This window comes from Eschrichtius robustus, chromosome 15 (genome assembly GCF_028021215.1).
Source record: "Eschrichtius robustus isolate mEscRob2 chromosome 15, mEscRob2.pri, whole genome shotgun sequence".
Lineage (NCBI taxonomy): Eukaryota > Metazoa > Chordata > Mammalia > Artiodactyla > Eschrichtiidae > Eschrichtius > Eschrichtius robustus.
In genome coordinates, this window is record NC_090838.1 from 95,273,115 (window position 1) to 95,293,013 (window position 19,899).

At 45.0% G+C, this 19,899-nt stretch overlaps 1 protein-coding gene across 1 annotated transcript in view; it reads left to right on the forward strand.

The window, feature by feature from the left end:
• The window catches only part of GCC2 (GRIP and coiled-coil domain containing 2), a 34,494-nt gene extending 14,889 nt beyond the window's left edge, over positions 1-19,605 (forward strand). Inside the window, exons 10-23 of the mRNA XM_068564024.1 lie at positions 2,100-2,219; positions 2,680-2,844; positions 3,141-3,245; positions 3,890-4,052; positions 7,096-7,196; positions 7,293-7,370; positions 8,118-8,255; positions 9,043-9,164; positions 10,519-10,695; positions 12,421-12,638; positions 14,104-14,298; positions 15,295-15,434; positions 16,950-17,151; positions 18,214-19,605. Of these exons, the coding sequence (XP_068420125.1) occupies positions 2,100-2,219; positions 2,680-2,844; positions 3,141-3,245; positions 3,890-4,052; positions 7,096-7,196; positions 7,293-7,370; positions 8,118-8,255; positions 9,043-9,164; positions 10,519-10,695; positions 12,421-12,638; positions 14,104-14,298; positions 15,295-15,434; positions 16,950-17,151; positions 18,214-18,284 (1,995 nt within the window). The 3' untranslated portion in view covers positions 18,285-19,605. The remainder of the gene's footprint in view (positions 1-2,099; positions 2,220-2,679; positions 2,845-3,140; positions 3,246-3,889; positions 4,053-7,095; positions 7,197-7,292; positions 7,371-8,117; positions 8,256-9,042; positions 9,165-10,518; positions 10,696-12,420; positions 12,639-14,103; positions 14,299-15,294; positions 15,435-16,949; positions 17,152-18,213) is intronic.
• The last annotated feature ends 294 nt before the right edge of the window (positions 19,606-19,899 follow it).

The following is a 19,899-nucleotide window of genomic DNA, read 5'->3' on the forward strand; positions in this document are numbered from 1 at the left end:
ATGACAGGGGGTTAGTATCCTTAATATATAAAGATATAAGTCCGTTTTTTAAAAAACACTTCTTTGAAATTCATATATGGGGTGTCTTTTGTGAGCCATTAGGAGCTTGCTTTACATTTTCAGAACCCATATGATTTATTATCTCCTGCAAAGGTAGACCAGGTATAACAATTTATTTGTTTAAAATATGTATTTCAAAGGACTGGGAAGAAAAGAATAGAACATCCAAGAACTGTGGAACAGCTGCACAAAGTATAGCATATGCGTAATGAATGCCATAGGAGAAGAGAAAGAGCAACAGAAATATCTGACACGATAATGACAGAATTTACCCAAACTAAGGTCAGACGCCAAGTTACAGATCCAGTAAGCTCAGAGAACACCACACGGGGTACATACCAAAACAGTCATTTTCAAACTACAGAAAATCAAAGGTAAAGTCCTGAAAGAAGCCACAGGGGAAAAAATACCTTATTTATAGAAGAGCAAATATATGAATTACATCCAACTTCTCAGAAACCATACAAAAAAGAAGCATGTGGAATGAGTTAAAGTGTTGAGAGAAAAAACCCACCAACCTAGAATTCTGTGCCCTGTAAAATTATCCTTCAAAAGTGAAGGAGCAGTAGAGTTTCTCAGATGAAAATTGAGGGACTTTGTTGCTAGTAAACATGCCTTTCAAGAAATGTTAAAAGTTCTTTAGAGAGAAGGAAAATGATATAGGTCAGACCCAGAAGAGGCAACACAATATTTTTTGGTTTTTGTTTTTGGCCGTGCCGCGCATGTGGCATCTTAGTTCCCCGACCAGGGATCAAACCCAGGCCCCCTGCAGTGGAAACGTGGAGTCTTAACCACTGGACCGCTAGGGAAGTCCCCAACACAATATTGAAGAACAACAGAAGAACAAAGTGGGAGGATTAACCTACCCGACTTCAAGACTTACTATAAAGCTACAGCAGTCAAGACAGTGTGGGGTGATATCGGTGAAAGAATAAAGAAACAGAACAGTGGAACAGAATAAAGCCTAGAAGCAGACCACAAATATAGTCAACTCATCTTTGACAATGGAGCAAAGATAATTTTCAACAAATGGTGCTGGAACAACTGGACATCCACATGTAAAAAAAATGAATCTGTCCACAGACCTTACACCTTCACAAAAATTAACTCAAAGTGGATCACACAGACATAAGTGTAAAACACAAAACTATAAAACTCCTAGAAGATAACATAGGAAAAACATAGGTCATCTACACCCTCGATGACCTTGGGGAAGACTCCAAAGGCACAATCCATGAAGGAACTGATAAGCTGTACTTCTTTGAAGGCCACTTTCAAGGAAAACTCAGAACCATTTTGGTAGTTATTTTGTGCAGGGATTCATTTTTGTGCAGGAGAGCAGTCAGTAGTCCAGGAACAAGGCAAAAACAGGATTTATAAGAAGCGGGGAGAGGAAACACAAACTACAGGCAATCTGGAAACAGTGACTCTCATATATTTTGGAGGATAGCCCCACAGGCTGGCGTATATAGCACAAAGGTCAGTCCCAGGATTCTGTCCTTGAGTAGGGGCCAACTAGGAATATCAAAGAAAAAAATTCAGTTGGTTTTAGAGTCTTCGGAAATTGATGAACGTTTTGCATCAAAGGGTGAGACTGTATAAAATGTCTTCTTGTGTTCTTCGATTAGCACCTCTGCCTCACCTCAGGCCAGGCCCGAAACAGCTCCCTCAGCAGAATTCTTTCGGTGGAGTTAACGGGACCAGGTTAAACTTTTTCTCCTCCCTCCTTAAATGTTGTATACATTTCAGAAGTTTATTTTTGATGACTAGGATATATAACTGGGAGATGCTATATTGTATACATTTTAAATCCTCTTCCCTTTAATAGATTTCCCCACCCATACTAAAAGTCGTCTGGATTATGCTAATTGTATTATATAACGCCATTGGGTATTCTGTCAAATGTTGAACCTAGGTAAATATTTCAGGCTTCCGGAATGAACTCATAAATCTTGTATTAAGATGGCTCAGTAATACAGTCTGGCTGGTTGAATGTATGATAATACCCTAAAGTTAAATCCTTTTGTCTTTTGTTGAAGAATCTTGTATTGGAATATGATAAGCAGTCAGAGCAGTTGGATCTGGAGAAAGAACGGGCTAATAATTTTGAGCACCAAGTAGAAGACCTTACAAGACAACTAAGGAATATGGCTTTTCAGGTAACTTTAAATTGAGCAAATGCATACATGGAAATTGTAATAAGTATTTTTCAATTCTAATATTTTTTGCACAAAAAATTAAAATTAATACATAGTCAGAAACTTTATTTTCTTTTTCCCACTGTTGGGAGAAGAATATGACAGAAAACTAGCCACCATCCTGTCTTACTTATTGCTGTAATCTCAGTTCTTCTGGTTTTTTTGTTTTTGTTTTCATTTTTTCATTTTCGCCTTTTCCTCTGTTAGTGATCCTGGTCTCTTGTAATGTTTGCCAAATTAATATCAACAGTGATAGTGTTTTAAACTTACTCTTGATTTTACGTTTTCATTCTGTGGAATCGATTTTGAAATCTTCACTTTTTTATGCTATGCCAATATTCTCATTAATGTTGCATTTTATTCTTCCTCTCCTGTGTGTATTTTCTGCATGTTTACAGTAATGAATCATTTGTCATTCTAGTGTGAAAAATTAAACTCAGATAATGAAGACCTCCTGGCCCGTATTGGGACACTGCAGTCTAACACCCGGTTATTAGAAGTGCAGATTTTGGAAGTCCACAAAGCCAAGGCCATGGCAGACAAAGAGTTGGAAGCTGAAAAACTTAAGAAAGAGCAGAAAATAAAGGTAAAAACAGTTCTGTGGGATTAATTCATTTATACAGTGATATTTTTATCAAAGTATTTAAGTGAATGAAAGACTTGCTAATGAGTAGCGTTTGTTAATAAAGCAAAGTTTGTTAAATCCTTAATGTATGCCAACTATGAATTTGAGAATCCAAGTTATAATTTTTGGGTGTATTTTTTTTTTAAGTATGGAACTTTCTGTATTTTATATGTCAGATTTATTTTATAGCCCCTTACAAATACTTTTTTTAATGCTGGTTGGCTTAGGGGTGGTGATGTTTTTATTTTTAATTTTAGGAGCATGCCAGTTCTGTAAACGAACTTGAAGAGCTTCAGCTACAACTGCAAAAGGAAAAGAAACAGCTTCAGAAAACCATGCAAGAATTAGAGCTGGTTAGAAAGGTAAAATGAAACACCAGACTCAAAACTGATACCAATATTCACATTCTTAAACTATTCTGTAAACATAGAAAAGAAATATTTGAAAAACAAGGTTATTTGTGGTGCTGAAATACTGCTTTATAGATTATTTGCCTCCAAATACTGAAAATTTAACTTAGTTCTCTGAGTGCCCGTCTCTCCAGAAGAATCTAGGCTCACAAATTATTAGACTTGTTTGCTATTTTATTTTTCGTACCTGATTGTTGCATGACAGATGAAGATTTAATTAATGTCAAAAGCTGAAGTTTGTATTATGCTTAGAACTTTGCCTAATTTTTCTCTACTTTTTCAAAGATGAGGGCAAAAATAAAGGTACTATAAGAGATGCTTAAATATGAATATTTATAAATAAGAGCCCCACAAGAGCAGATAGACCAATCGTAGTTAATGAAAACTATAATGAAATACAGTGAAACTGAAAAGTCAAATTATTACAAAAATACTTTATGAAATTACAAACTAGAATGTATCCAACTTGTAGTTTCTGCATTAATGTATAAACTTCCTCTGTAGAACCAGTGTGTTCCTGTGTCATCCTTTTAGAAATTCTGGAACAAAATTAACTCATCTAGTGTTATGTGGATCTTTTATTATAATATGTGCAGGATGCCCAACAAACCACATTGATGAACATGGAAATTGCTGATTACGAACGTTTGATGAAAGAACTAAATCAAAAGTTAGCTAATAAGAACAGCAAGATAGAAGATTTGGAACAAGAAATAAAAATCCAAAAACAGAAACAAGAAACCCTGCAGGAAGAAATGAGTGAGTAAAATGGAACCCACTTTAGCTCACGGTCACTGCCCCCAGCAGAAGTTGGGGTCGGTCGGGGGGGATGCTAGTTGTTGGTTTCACCAGCCCTTGGAGGCCAGGTCATCCACACAGCAGGGACCGTGCCCGAGGACCAGAGAGGGGGCTGTGAAACCACTTCCTGTACCCTTGTGTGCAGTCCAGGTGGGTGCTTAATGCAGTCATTCCCGTAAACGTTTCTCAGGTGGTCCTGGGCCACCTTTTGCTGATTGTCAGCAGAGCGGGATAACGCAGTAGCGGCGAAATCTTTCTTTTTACAGTGATTATATTCCCTTTTATCTGTTAAATATTTTCTAATGTAAGCATCTAGAGCTCTAAGTATCCCTTTAGGCACTCCTTCAGCTACAGCTAACAAATTGATATGTTGTATTTTTATTTTAGTTCAGCTGAAAATACTTTTTAATTTCCTTTGAATCTCTTATTTGGCCCATGGGTTTTTTGTTTTGTTTTGTTTTGTTTTGTTTTTGGCTGCATTGGGTCTTCGTTGCTGCACGCGGGCTTCCTCTAGTTGCGGCGAGCGGGGGCTACTCTTGGTCGCGATGCATGGGCTTCTCGTTGCGGTGGCTTCTCTTGTTCGGAGCGCGGGCTCTAGGCGTGTGGGCTTCAGTAGTTGTGGCACGCGGGCTCAGTAGTTGTGGCTCGCAGGCTTAGTTGCTCCATGGCACGTGGGATCTTCCCGGACCAGGGCCTGAACCCGTGTCCCCTGCATCAGCAGGTGGATTCTTAACCACTGTGCCACCAGGGAAGTCCTGGCCCATGGGTTTTTTAATTCCTAAGTAATTAAAGGAATTTTCAGATATCTGTCTGTGAACGGTTTCTGTAACTCCTCACTGTGCACCTACCACGTCTTCCAGCTGCGTTCTTGTGCAAACTGGCTAGCAGGGCTCCAGGGCACACACGTTGCAAACATATGGTTTTGCGCGTTAGTCAACTAGCTGAAAAAGAGTCTTGAACCTGGGAAAAACTAAAAAGAGCTGCTTATTCAAGAAGCCACCCACTGTCCCTGGTGAATAAGTACAGGAAAGAGAGGTTCAGGCAGCGGGTGCCAGGAGCTCAGGGGGGGAGCTTCTGCAGACAAGCGAGTGGAAGTCGGGGCTCGCGTTGGGCCTTGAGATTTGAAGAGAAGAAGCAGGGTGGGAAAGGGTGGTCCTTTCTGCAGCATAGTTACGAGCAAAAGTGAGAAGAAATAACGTAATTTTGGAAGTCTTAAGTAGTTGGAGGAAAAGGCTTGCCCTCCTAGGGAGAAGTGAAATGTAATTAGGAAGCTCTTCTTTATCCAGTTCAGAATGGCCCTGAATACCAGAATGTACTTGGGTCCTTTTGAAGGGCAGCGGGGCAGATCAGTGAGCACAGTGTGGAGTCTTGGAAATGCTGCCAGCCTCGGGCAGCACAGGCCCTGGAAGGCTGAGCCGGGGAGCTGTGGACCCCCCGGGGAGGAGGGTGAGGACACATCAGGACAGTGCCCATGCAAAGCCCTCAGCCAGCTCACTCTGCCTGGGGTGTGAGGAACACACCCCTCCTTAATCCCAGGCGCTCCAGCATCGGGCCCCCGTGGACCTTCTCAGCCTAACCCTTGTTACTCCCTCGGTGCAGAGGCCCTTCCTTCTTCCTGAAGCGCAACTCATGCTTTTCCACGACTGTGTCTGCTGCCGTGCCCTCACCCTCCCACCCCTGTGCTCACCTTCTGGAATCCTTACTAATCTTAAACGTTTGCTGTTCCAGGAAGTCTTCCTTGTCCCAAGCAGATAAAACCTGGATATAACCTTTAGCCAACGTGGGCCCGTTTGGCCTTTTGCATTTGTTGTAATAGTTATATTTTGCTTTACATTATCACACTACCCCAGACGGTATCCCCTAATTTCATTCTGTGTTCTCGGAGCTCATAATTCCTGGAGCGCTTAAAGGCTTTGTATGTAATTTGTGCCTTGTACAATCTTTTCAGGACTGGGTAAATAGTTGCCAGGAAATAACTGATGATAACATATCATAAAGGCAAGTTAAGGTATTTTCTTACAGGACACCTGCTCTTGTTTACTGAGTGATACAGTCATTGCATGTGGATTTAACTTCATGGAGTTAGTCATTGCTGGTGGGGTCTTCCAGCAGCGGTCACATGACCACGTTCGTGGCCTAGACTCAGCATCAGCCACACTTGTTCTGTAAAGGACCAGGTTGCGAATCTCGGGCCCCAAGGTCTCTGTCGGACGTTCTTTATTTGCTTCACAATGGCTGTGGCCAGGTTGGCCTTCTGGTGTGGTTGGTACTGTGATGTGGGCAGTGAATCCACTTATTCCCATTTGATGCTTGTTTCTTCTTTACCTCTGTTAGCATAAAAGTTTTTTTGTTTTAATCATGTTTCAGTCTGTTCCTTAATGAACTATCTTTGTCCTACAAAACAATTAGTATCACAAACACAGATCAGGTCTGTGCCTCTAAGGTAATTGGACAGCACCTCTTTTGAGGTATTTCTTACAAGTAAAGTCTTTATGTTTTAGATAACGCTGTAAGTATATGCCTTTATTTTAGAGATACGCGCTAAAATACATACAGACAAATGGATTTCAAGCGTGGGGGGCCCAGGGGGCACAGGAGTAAGTGAGAGTGTGGGTCTGGGGTTGCAGACGTTTGCTGTAAAGGGCCAGACAACACGCATTTTCATCTTTGCAAGCCCTGTGGTCTCTTGCTGCGCTAAAGCAGCCGTAAACAGTATGTAAACAAACTGTTCTCAGAAACAGGCAGCAACAGTGGCCTGTGGGCCTGACGCCTGTTCTGGGTGGAATGAGATTGGCCATGTGTTGGTGATCGTTAAAGGTGGTGATGGGTCCAGTGGGGTTTAGTGTGTTATTGTCACTAGTGTCATATATGTTTGAAATGGTCCATAATAAAAATCTAAGACAAGTTCCTTTCAGAGATAGGCTAATACAAAGAAAAGACTTGTCATTTGTTCACTTAAATTCACTCATAAAACTGTTTCTCCTGAAACGATCTCTCCCACTAGCTTCGCTGCAGGCTTCAGTACAACAGTATGAGGAAAAAAACACCAAAATCAAGCAGTTGCTTGTGAAAACCAAAAAAGAACTGGCAGATTCAAAGCAAGCGGTATGCGAATTTCTCAGTTTCATATTTCAGTCCTTATTCATAGAGTATTTATGAATAACTTCACTATTTAATTTAACCGAGTTTCTTGTTCTGCAGGAAACTGATCACTTAATACTCCAAGCGTCTTTAAAGGGCGAGCTGGAGGCAAGCCAGCAGCAAGTAGAAGTGTATAAAGTAAGAGTCTTTTTACTCTTTAAGATTTTAAAAAATTTGCATGTGGAAGTAAGGTACCACTTGGGGATTTTTCTAAATCTATATGTATATATTACACACATGTGCACACGCGCGCGCGCGCGCACACACACACACACACACACACACACACACTTTTCCCCCTAAATATTCTTCATCAACATTTTGAGGAAGGAGAAGCAGTGAGCCAAGTGTGGCTTATAACTGGGTTTACCACTGAGCATAAGCCTGGCTCTTTTCATGTATTTGAAAACCCGTAATACACTAAGAATACGGCAGCAGAAAATAAACATGGCCCCAAACCTACATCTGAACTTTCTAAATGATAGTACGGTCACAGGAATCTGTTCATAGAAAGGTTTTATATGTTCATGTTACATTACATCTATTATGTTTATTTATTGTTTATATTTTTTTATATCCATTATGTTTATATATAATATCTTTAGGTATTTAATTAAACGTTGAACTGTCACATGTGGTCTGGAATTTTTTTCATGATTGATTATTTGATTGATTTTGATTCAAGGAAAACCAAGTTAATTTATTGCGAAAACGTTCTACTCATATTGGCTCGTCTTTCAATAATCATAAGTTAAAAATCCTACTATTTAATTACGTCCCTTAAATATAGTCCTCTCTCAAAACCCAAGTTGATGTTTAACGAAAGTCGGTTTAACCAGCAAAGATCTGATTCACCAGAGCCTGACCGAAAGCCTCTGCCCCCAGATTCAGCTGGCGGAAATGACGTCGGAGAAGCACAAAGCTCACCAGCACCTGAAGGCGTCCGCGGACCAGCAGCAGCGCACGCTGGGCGCCTACCAGCAGAGGGTGGCGGCCCTGCAGGAGGAGTGCCGCGCTGCCAGGGTGCGTCCTCCCCAGGGCGCGCGGCTCCCACCCGGCTTGGCCCCTCCGACCCCAACCCCAGCCCAGCCCTGACTCTCACTTGCGTTAACTTCTTTTTGCTAAAGGGAAAGACATGGGTACATACTCTTTCCATTTTAACCTGGTTTTGCAGTTTCTGTGTGGAAGAAAGGTTTTTTTTTTTTTAGTTTTTGCATTAGGAAGGTTACAGTTCTCTCTGAGGGCTAAGTGACTATAAAATCATATTCTGTTAGAACAGCCACTTTCTTTCTTCAACGTACAGAACAGACCCCTGCAGTGGTTTTGTTACAGGTGCAGCTCTGTCTAAGCCACCTTGGCAAAGGGGCCTTGGAAGGTCACAGGTCACTTCAAGAAAGTCCAAGACCTAGAACTTAACTTTTCCCACTCTCTTTTGAAAACTGAAGTTCAAGTAGCTTAATTTCTTTGAATTTTTCTTATATTTATCATAAGTGAAAATTGTTCTAAAGTTCCAAAGGCAAATAGTGCTATTATAAAATTTATGGGCAGTAAATTAATCTACATGGGACGAAAACAGGTGGAAATGTACCTCTTGTCAGACAAAATTATGTCGTTCAAAAGCTTTAAAAAAGTGTAAGGCCAACAGAAGTACACTTTTTAGGGAAAGGTAACTGGGGGCTAAAACGTATCAGCCATTTTGCTTATTTTTAAAGAAAGGTTTTCATCTTAATTCATTAGTCTCCGAGAGAAAATAGGAGGATCACACAACCTAGAAAATGCAGTAAATTTCTCTCTCTCTGAACTGTTACAGGCAGAACAAGCTGCTGTCACCTCTGAATTTGAGAGCTACAAAGTCCGAGTTCACAACGTTCTAAAACAACAGAAAAATAAGTCTGTGTCTCAGACTGAGACCGACGGAGCCAAACAAGAAAGGTAAAGTCTGAGCTACAGGGAACCCCCCACGGGGGTGGGAGATCCTGCCCTGATTGCTTTTGACCGTGGAGGTTTACATGTAGTCACCAGTGAGGACAGAGCTGGCTTCACCGCACTGTTCACGCGGAGAGACGTGTGCAGGAGCCGTGGAGCCAGGTGGCGTCCGGCCACCCGGGTCACACAGTCCAACCCTGTCCGCCGGTTCCGGTCACAGCGTAAGGACAGACGTCACCGTTAGGTCAGGACCAGTTTTTCCACTTTTGAAAATATAGTAGGAGAATAAAAATGCTTCCTTGATGTACTTATTCACCATTAGTTAGTCTAAGCATAAGTTGATTACAAACATTTTACTTATTTCAAAAAGTTTTAAGTTAACTAAATTTTCATCTAGAATTAAATTTTTCTTCTTAAATTTATGACAATCTCAATTACATACTGTTTCAATAGTATATAATGCTCCTTAAAAACTAGCATACAGATCACTTTTGTGAGTTATTCAAAAATATACTAAGAATGAGAGATAAGTAGGGCATTCTACAGCATGTATGTTTTGTTTTTGTACGTAGAGACCTGCTGTTCAGAGCAATTTTATATCTGGCTCTTACTGTTCTCAGTAGGACTAAATATCCTGCAGTATTTGTGTGTTTATGCTTGTGTTACTTTTTAAGTATTTAATAAACAAGGGAACTGTAGGCCAAAAAATGCTGAGATATTTTTTTCTTTCGATAGCTCATCTTAAAGCCGAAGTTGAATATTGACACACTTACTATAAAAATATCACCACTTACAAGAGTTGATTTTGATCATTTCAGAATTTTGTGTTAAAATTATTTTAATGTAAATGTTTGAAGTTCCTTCTTCTTTCTTATATATTAAATAGTTTTTTTAAAAAGAAATTAATAGTGTGTTATACCACTTGTGACAGAGTTATAGGTTTTAGCTGTTTTTCTCCAAAGACTTTCTTTCACTGTAACTTGGTGTAACATGCTGTTCCCAGGATGGTGAGCTTAGAACTGCATTTCTTTTTTTTTCAACTAATGACATAGTCCTGTAATATAAAATAGACTATTTTGATGCCATTTAATGGTCTACTCCATTTGAATGTGAAATTTGTAAATTCAGAGACTTTTGTAAGCGTGTAGTGTCTGCGATCTGAAGTCAGATTATAGCGTCTTTTATTTCACATTTAATCCTATTCTCTGAATTCTTGTGATTATTATATTTCCTTTAGAATCATCCATAATTGCAAAGAGTATGACATTGAAAGGTTATATGATTAAAGTAAAATTTATTTGAAATCACAAAATCAGTTTTACATCTTTCAAAAAAAATTTTTTAACTATTTCTGTTTCAGAGAACATCTGGAAATGCTGATTGACCAACTAAAGATCAAATTACAAGACACCCAAAATAACTTACAGATCAACGTCTCTGAACTGCAGACCTTGCAGTCTGAACATGACGCCCTGCTAGAAAGGCACAGCAGGATGCTGCAGGAGACCGTGTCCAAGGAGACCGGGCTCCGAGAGAAGTAAGGCTGGTGGCACCAGCAGGCCCGTGGGTGCCGGGCAGCAGAGCATGTGCTTGCTGGAGCTCCCGGCACGGTGCTCCTGGGGAGGATGCAGGCTGATGGTTGGAAATAGGTGTTTCCACAGGCTTGGTGACTTGCTGCTTCTACCTTAGAGCTCCCCCTTTTGATTGTTTCTGTACTTCGCTTTTCTAAGAGTAATGTTATCTGCTCACCCAGTGTTCTGGCTCCTGTGGCCTTCATGGCCAGATGCCTCTTTCCAGCCAGGTGTCAGAGGACAAGCACTTTTCTTTCTCTCTAGAGGAAGACACTCCGAAAGCTGCTGGCTGCGCTCCGTGTGCAGCTGCATCCTCGGCCTGTCGCCTCGCCACACTCGTGTCAGTCAGTGCTCCCAGGAGTCGCTGGGGTGTCGGCAGAATAGACGGATTATTGTGAACGAGAAACTTTGAGCTCCCGGGACACAGTAGTTGGGTTCGCGGAGCACCTTCTGTCCAGGGTGTGGGGATGCTCTGCAGAGCTCAGGTGTGCTCGTCTTACGAGTTGGAAGCACTTGGTTTGCTTGGCTTTTGACCTTTCCGTAGCGTGACTTATCTGTGTTAATCATGTAACTCACAGTTCCAGGAAGACCCACCGGTCTTCTGACTACCTGGCACCAGGTTTTCCATGAGATTAGCTTACACGGTGATGGTCACTTGCTATTTACGTCAGAAGTTTCCAGCATTTATTCTTTACTCTAGAAGGGTCGTTGCAACTATAGTGCTAACACAACTGAAGTGCAATTATTGCATGCTCCACGTGTAGCCCTGTGTTCTGATAAACTATGAAGGAGGCTCCTCATCTGAACACACGCTGTACTTCCCCAGCTCAGGCCCCTTGTCTGAACTGGATGATGGCCGGGGTGGTTTTGAGCTCGTGTGTCAGCAGTGAGCAGCAGCTTGAAGAGAGATCTTAGTTCCCTGCCCAGGAATTGAACCTGGGCTGCCTGGGTGAAAACCAGGAACCCTAACCGCTAGTCCCCCAGGGGCTGGAGGCTGGAAGCAGAGGCCTGGCTCTTATGTTCTTTGAAAACAAAAGAGTTTTACAAAAAGACCAAGGCTGTAATATAGGCACAGAGCTTATCAGAAGCCCAGCACACGTGGGGGGAGCACACGGAGAAGCGGTTTATTTACGACAGAAGCAGAGCAGAGCTACACACCCCGAGAAGGGCGTGGGCGTCCTTGCTGATGAGGAGTGCACTAAAGGGGTGATTTACATTGCTCATCTAGGGGCCATCTTCCGGGTCTGTCTTGTCCTCTGGCCAAGCATCTTGCTTCATTTCCCACATCTGATCTGACCCAGGGCCCTGCCCAATATGCGTGTGCATCTTTTAGCCAAGATGGACTTCAGTGTGAGGGTCTCTGGGAGATGGACAGCACGTATTATGGGATAGCGCCCCCTCCCTTTTTGACCCTCCCGAGAAGCTCTTCTGCACGTGCAGTCGGGGAGGTCTCCTTCACCTCAAGAATGGTAGATGCGGTCGTCGTATCTTTTTACCCCAGCAGCTTAGTTTCTCTCTGCTCTGCCATTAACCTTTTCGTTGAAGTGTCAGGGGGACACAAGCTCCAGTTGGCTCAGACCAGGGGCCCGTCTGTGTCCTGCCTCAGTTCCCCAGGTGCACGTGCGTTCCACGTCTCAGGCCAAGGCCATGTCTGGGGTGGAAGCTCTCACACGGTGCGGCCCTCTCCCCAGGCTGTGCGCCGTGCAGTCGGAGAACTCCGCGATGAAGTCTGAGCACGCGCAGACCGTGAGTCAGCTCTCGGCCCAGCACGAGGCCCTGCGTGGCAGCTTCCGAGACCAGGTGCTGCAACTGCAGGAGGAGCACCGGCGGACGGTGGAGACGCTGCAGCAGCAGCTGACCAGGCTGGAGGCCCAGCTCTTCCAGCTCCGGAGCGAGCCGTCCACAAGAAGTATGTATGTATGCTCGGACACTGCCATCCCTGTCCTGTCCTGTGTGTCTGCGCTTCCCACAGTCCTGAGGAAGTAGGTGACTTACTGGGTGACCACCAGCGTCAGTGCTGCGGTCAGTGAATACTGGATCCGCTTACTGAGAGGAGACTTGGACATTGAACCCTCCTGTAGTACTTACAGCAGCCTCTGCACCCCTCAGGATACCGACCTTCACGTAATTGTGTTTTCCTCCGACTCACGGACACTCTGTCGGTCTCAAGACCTGTGTCCAGATTCCAGTGTCCACTGCATTCGTTTAGTGTTCTTCACTGCTAGTCTTCAAATACGTCTGTCTTTTAATCAGAAATTCCAGAAAGCGCTGAACTTGTAGGATCATTTGGCCAAACACAGCTTCTTCCCTTTCAAGTTTCTAATTAGTGGAGTTGGAGTTTAACCACACACACGACTTCCGTTCTGCTTCCTGGAAGAGATGGGAACCCATCAGCCAAGTTGAGGCCACACTTCAGTATTAGCTATCCACTTTATACGTGTTACTGATTCCTTGTCACCAGGGCATTGGCAGCTGTGGTCACTCCTCAGGATCGAAACCTATGGCAGGAGTCATCAGAGGAAAGTAACCAGCCAGGGGGACACTGGAATCAGGAATTGGCAGTAGCATAAGCAGTCAGCAAACTTTCAGGGAGGTGCTTCAGCAAAGGCAGCCGAAGGGCTAGTGTTTGAAAAGGGGGGCGGGAGAGGGAACTTCATGGAAAGGAGAATAAAGGAAACTTGAAAAGATCTGGTCAGAATTCTGGTCCCTAACGCAGCTCTGAAATCTTGGACCAAGCCATTTAATTTCTCTGACCTTGCTTTTTCTTGCGATTAATAAAGTAACGTGCTCGGAAGTACCTTATAAATCTCCCAGTTCCAGTCAGTGCTGCTTACCAGCAAGCAGGGGAGCCCGGCCCGGGCACCGTGATGAGTCAGCCTGCCCTGGATTCGGGGCTCTTCTTTGCTGGACGCCACAAAAGGAGCGGGCAGTGGCAGGAACCAGCAGGGTCGGAGCGTGAGGCCAGTGGCCAGCGAGAGCATCCTCGGAGCTGATCTCAACAACAGGGTGGTGTCCCAGAGTTTGCAGTGCCGTAAACACCCAATCCTCAGAATCTGGTTGAAGGAGTCTTGCCCTTGTTTAGCAGCTGGCCAGGCCTCTGCATTGTGTCATCTAATGGTTTATCTTAACTCTGGTAGCAAGTACCACTTTTGCTGAATTGACTTAAGTGGTTAAAAGTTCAATAACTAAATTGTTAGAGGTGTTTCAGAAGTTCTTTCTTTCTACACTGTTTGCTTGTCTTCTGGTTTTTCAGATTCCCTACCATACCATTTGTCATCCCTAGAATCATTTTAACTTTACTGTGTATCTCTGTTGATGCTGAATCCATAATTTTGGACAATCTCTTACTCTTTAAAAAAAAAAACATGTAACAGGCCCAGCTTCTTCCCAGCAACCTTTGAGGAGCCTTCGAGAAAGGAGAAGCACAGACCTCCCGCTTCTGGATGTGCCGGCCACGACCCGGGAGGAGGGGGAGGGGATGGAGACCACGGACACCGAGTCCGTATCTTCCGCCGGCATCCACGCGCAGTCCTTAGAGCAGCTGCTCCGTTCTCCCGAAGCCAGACTCGGTACGCTTCCTGCTCCATTGTGGCTTTAGTTAATTCTGTTGTCCTATCCAGCTAATATTACTCTGATTTATAAATGCTTTTTTGAGCTCCTCTAATAAAATTTTTTTTTCAGTATTCCACCCTTTTTCAAATGGAAAACTTTCCTGCAGAATGAAACCAAAAAAAAAAAATTTTTTTTTAAACAAAATAAAAAGTTCCGCCCACAGCTTGAGCCAGAAATAGATGGTTGGAAGTTCTGTGGTGGTGGTAGAAATAGGATAAATTTCTCTCACCCTTCTAAAAAAACTGACAGTTTCCGTTTGTTCCTCTTGATGAAGTGGTCATGCTAAACTTGCCTTATTAACTGTAGTAAAGTTTTGGACTGTTTTCTTCTTACCTATAATGCACATGAATGTTCCTAGTTCAGATGACTCTGTTCGTCATCTCGGAGGCTCCCGGATCTGGAGTGAGGACCAGTTGTGTCCTCAGCCCTAGACTGTGATGGGTCCCTTGTCCCCCAGCAAGAGTTAGTCCTCGTACGCTGTGGCCACAGCTCCACAATCAGACTTGGCTTTGCCATTTTTGCCAAAATTACTTGTTGACTTTGAGCCTCTTCCCTCGTGTATTAGATTTGAGTAATAATACCGCTCCTTCCCTGGTAGAAAATCCTTGCGAGAGACCATGATTTAAGTGATCAGTAACTGCTGGTACTTCCTTCTTTATAAGTAAAGTGACACCAGCTCTCGGGACATTAACAGATGTAGGAGGATGAAACCAGTAAATTGGTGCCTGCACGCTGGCCCAACAGCTTCCAGAATGAGCTCGTCGAGCCTGTGTCCAGGCAGGCGGCCCGCTCCACGGCAGAGTCCGTCTTACCTCTGTCATGTGCAGCCTTTTAACTGGGCCATGGGGGACGGAGAGCAGAGCGATGTGTCAGTACTTGGGTATTTTCTTATTTGGAATCTTCGCCTGTGACCCCTCATTTTGGAAATTAATTGTTGGGGCAATTCCTTGCAGAGCCTGCTTCCTGGCACGCTGAATTCACCAAAGAAGAATTGGTTCAAAAGCTCAGTTCCACCACAAAAAGTGCCGACCACTTAAACGGGCTGCTTCGGGAAACAGAAGCCACCAACGCCATCCTAATGGAGCAGATTAAGGTGAGGGCGGGACGCCACCTCCAGGAAGCCCTCCACACATACACACACTCATGCGTCCATCACACCTTGATCCCTTACAATGTTACGTTCCTGAAATGGAGAAATAGTCTTGGCTTTTATATCTTTTATGTAAAGACTATTTTAATTCCTACTTTTTCTAAGAAGCCCGAATTGATTTAGAGATTAGACAGCTGTTCACAAGTCCTTGTTCCACGTTTGCTTGAGTAAAACTTGAACGGATGTGAGTCCCTAAATTCCAGACATGGACCATAGAGCACTTCCAATTAGTGGCAAAGTGGCATGGGAGGTTTTCCTGTTTAAAGTTGACTCTGTAAGCGTGTAGGAATCAGGCAGTTGAGGATTACGCAGCTGTTTGCACCCGAACTCTCTGTAATACAGTCATGTTGTTCATTGACCTCTTCTCACAAGCCAGGCCCTGCACTTTACATTATGTTATCGTATTTAATCCTCATCATCTCTGGGTGAGAACAAGCTGATCAGGGTGGAGAAAGTTCAAACTTGTGTCTGTCTGAAAAGCGCCTGCTTCTGCCCTGGACCTGCTTCTCCAAATAGATGGTCCTACCTCAGTGTAGGGCCAGAGGCTGTCCTTGTCAAATTATGTTTTTAATGCTGAGTGAATTCGGTTATTTGCAGTAAATTGTATATATCATGACATCCCACCTCTAACTATTTTAGTATGCATTTCTATAAAATACATAAAATAACGTTTTCCCATATTGTCAAAGCTTTATCACAGCTAAAAAATCATTAAGTAGCCCAGAACCTGAGTGACTATTCAGATGTTATGCTTCCACAGACTGACATTGTCCCATGATTTCTTAGACCTTAGTGTCACTTTTTTAAATGACCCTATGTTTGAGGACAGAGTTGGCCAACTTTCATAGACTAACCTGAAATGATAAGATGTAACCATGTATTTTTATTTGTTTCAACCCAGAAATCTTCCTCAAATATTCACCATCCTGCATCTTTTTCACATCGTCCTGTGCCCTCTTTTCTGTTAGTTTCTGATTGACATTCATTGTGAATTGTCTCTCTGTCCTGGGCTCCACTTTTGTTTGGTCACGTGCTACTCGTGTTGAGGCGGCTCTGGCTGTGGACACCCTGCCTGCCTGCCGGGCGGGGGCGGGAGTGGGGATGGCGGTGGGTGTGGCCCACAGTCTGTCATCCCAGAGCCCTGAGCCCTGGCCCCCTTCTGCCGAGCGCGGAGGCGGCGCCGACCCGCGTTATCCCCCCGCCCCGGTCCCCGGTCTCGACCCCGGCCCCGCTTCCCACCGTGCGCGGTGCTCCCTCTGCGGCCGGGCCCCTGGGCCCCGTCACCCACGGCGCCTGCTTCCCGACTTCCAGGAGCCTCTTGATGTTTCTCATCTGCTCTTTGCTCCCAGCCTGGTCGCTCCTTTGTTGTCATTTTGGGGGCGTTTCGGGGGAGAGAAGAAGACCGCGTGCGTCCAGTCTGCTGTGTTAACCCGTCTGCACTCCTTTCTCTGACACCAGCTTCTGAAGAGTGAGATCCGGCGGCTGGAGAGGAACCAGGCGCGAGAGCAGTCGGCCGCCAACCTGGAGTACCTGAAGAACGTGCTGCTGCAGTTCGTCCTCCTGAAGCCGGGGAGCGAGCGGGCGCGGCTGCTGCCCGTCGTGGGCACGATGCTGCAGCTCAGCCCCGAGGAGAAGGCCAGGCTGGCCGCCGCCGCCCAAGGTGCGCGCGCCTGGGGCGCAGACCAGAGCTTTGAAACTCTGTCCGTTGGACGCGCTCTGCCGTGTGTGTCCCCGTGAGTAGGGTTGAAAAGCTGGCTCTAACGTTTCAGGGCAGCCGTGGTGTGTTTGCGTCATTTTCACGCAGCGGGCAACGGGGCAGTGTCCAGTTCAATCTTCCAGTTCTTTGAAATTGGATTTGTGATCCTAGCGTTGAATTCTGCCCGCGAACACAGTTTCCTTTTGTGTCGCACTTTTTATCACGTGGTAGACGTCCTCACCCTACCCACCCCCCGGGAGTCATTCCCCACAGGGCCGTGGGAGAGAAGTGTCCCAGTGGGGCTGCCGGGGCCCAGGACCGTGCGTGGAGCGTACATTCCTACCTGCCTCTCGGACCTTCCGCTAGAAAGCTCTCCTTACACCCGAAGTGCATTGCGGAGAATTTCCAGCGGGGCGAATTCGTTGCTGAGAAGGCCGTTGTGGGCCTGTTACTCCTTCGAAGGCAGTGAGGCAGCGTGTCTCCTTTCTCTGGTTGCTCTTAGAGTCTTCTCTCTCCTTCTCTGGGGCAGTTGCACTTTTCTGTGAACAGGGGAAAACTTCCAGCCTCTGTGTGAGGAAGGACAACAGAAAGCGCCACCCTGGTCCCTACACGAGCAGCGTGCAGGGGGCACTGCTGGGCGGGGAAGGTTGGCACTCTGCCGGCCGTGAACGTGTTAACACGCCTGCTCCCTGCGTGTCAGGTCCCAGCAGGTTCACAGACTGCGTGTGTCTTTCCTACTTGACGTATGACTTGTGATACGTCGGCTTTGCTCCCCCAGGAAGTGAGTCACACAGCATTTTTCTGTGCAGCGTCAGGACCTCAGCCCCTGGCTGACAAGACTGAGCCTTGCTTCTGTACACGTGCGCTCCCAGCCGGCCACGGCTCCCAGGGCTGCGTGCTGTTGCTCGGGATGCGTTCGGGGACTGTCTGAGACAGACAGGAAGTGCTGCAAGCGTAAGGACAGACAGGTCTGTAGCATGGAAATGCGGTGTGAGAAGATTAACACGTTTGTTTTGCACCCCACAGGTGAGGAGGAAAATGCTTCCCGTTCCTCCGGCTGGGCGTCCTATCTGCACAGCTGGTCTGGACTTCGATAGACTGAAGGGAAAAGCATTATTTATTAACCAAATAGAATCCATTCGGCAAAAAAGGTTCACGTACATGGCTGTCGTTCTTTTGTCCAGAAGCGTGTGTACGTAAGTCACGTCTCCGTGTGTGTCCATACGTGTGTCTGATGGGTTTAACTCCAGCAGGTGGAGTGTGGGAGGGGCTGCGGCCCAGGGACCCTGCCCCTCCCGCTGCTGCCAGACCCAGGGGCCACGAGGCCACCCCACTCCCTCCTCTGGACCCTCAGGCCACCTGTGTCGGGGCCGCACTGTGAATTCTGGAGTTAAACTAGATTTTGGTCCTGTACCAGCTGGGATTTAGGCTTTTAAAATAATGTTTGAAGACCATTTATCACAGGTCAGACTTGCAGATAGATTGTTATTAGTGACAAATTATGAGAGAAAATTTGTGAGTTAAAGTGTGAAGGAAAATGCTTTATCAGTAACGCTGACGTCTTTATGACAGGAATGTAAAGTGAATGTGCTGCCGTTCGTTACGAGACTAAGTTAAAATGTGATTCATTTCGTTATTTCCTTTCAAATGAGCTGTTCTTTTTTCTCTGAAGTATATTACCTCAAAACCTGTTCTGGGATCAGATCAGAAGCCCTGGTCGCCACGTTCCCGTGGGGGTGGGGGGGGCCCTGGGGCCCTGCCCAGGCTCCTGCTGTGCTTCAGCTGCTTCCGCGCCAGGAGTCTGGCGGGACCCGGGCCGTGTCCCCAGATGACCATTCACCGGGGCGCCGGCTTGCGGCTCCGCGTGCTCCCGGCCCCAGCGGACAGGTCGCTGCGTGCTGCATGGGGCCCTGGGAGATCGCACAGCCCCCGAGAGCAGCTCTAGGTGCGGGTCATCTGCCTGGGCGCCTCTGAATATTCCATGGAGCCCATCAAACACGTGTCCTTAAATCATAAACGTGAGAATGCTAGTTGCAGAGTTTCTTTGTGAAAAAGTCGCCTCACAGTATGCTCTGGGAAGCTCTCTCAGCTTCCAGCTCATACTCCGATCTTCAGTCTCAGCTGGTGAACTGACTTTGTACTTTGGTGACTGGGAACTTTGGTTTCCAATTTAATTTAACTGAAATTTGCTGCTGACATGTTGAGTTTGTTCTTTAAACAAAAATCTCAATGTCTGTCTTTCCTCCTGTTTTAGAAGAACAGACCTACTAGTGAATGTATTAATGAAATGCATCTATTTCAGAGCTGACTTTAAAAGTTTAAGTTTAGTTTTTTCCTTTATAAGCTGGGAATATGAGTATGCCAGCAGTATGCGCTATAACTGTCACAGTATTTAAATAAATTTCACTGTCTCTGCAAGTCCAGGCCTCTTTGAAATCTATAACAACTTGTTTTGAAATATAGTCTCTACCTATGGACATAATAACAAAAGTGGCTTTTTGCAAGATAAAAAAATTTATTACTTTGATTACAAAAGGGGTATCCTTCCCTGGTTTCAGCAATGAGAGGAAATGTCATGATTAATATTTCTATTAAACGTGTTGCATTGTTATGCCTGCTAATCTTCTATTAGCAGAGGTCTCCTGGGCACTTTGAGTTGCTTTATGAAATGAATCTTGGGTTCCTTCTCTGCTGTCTTTACCAGTCGGGACC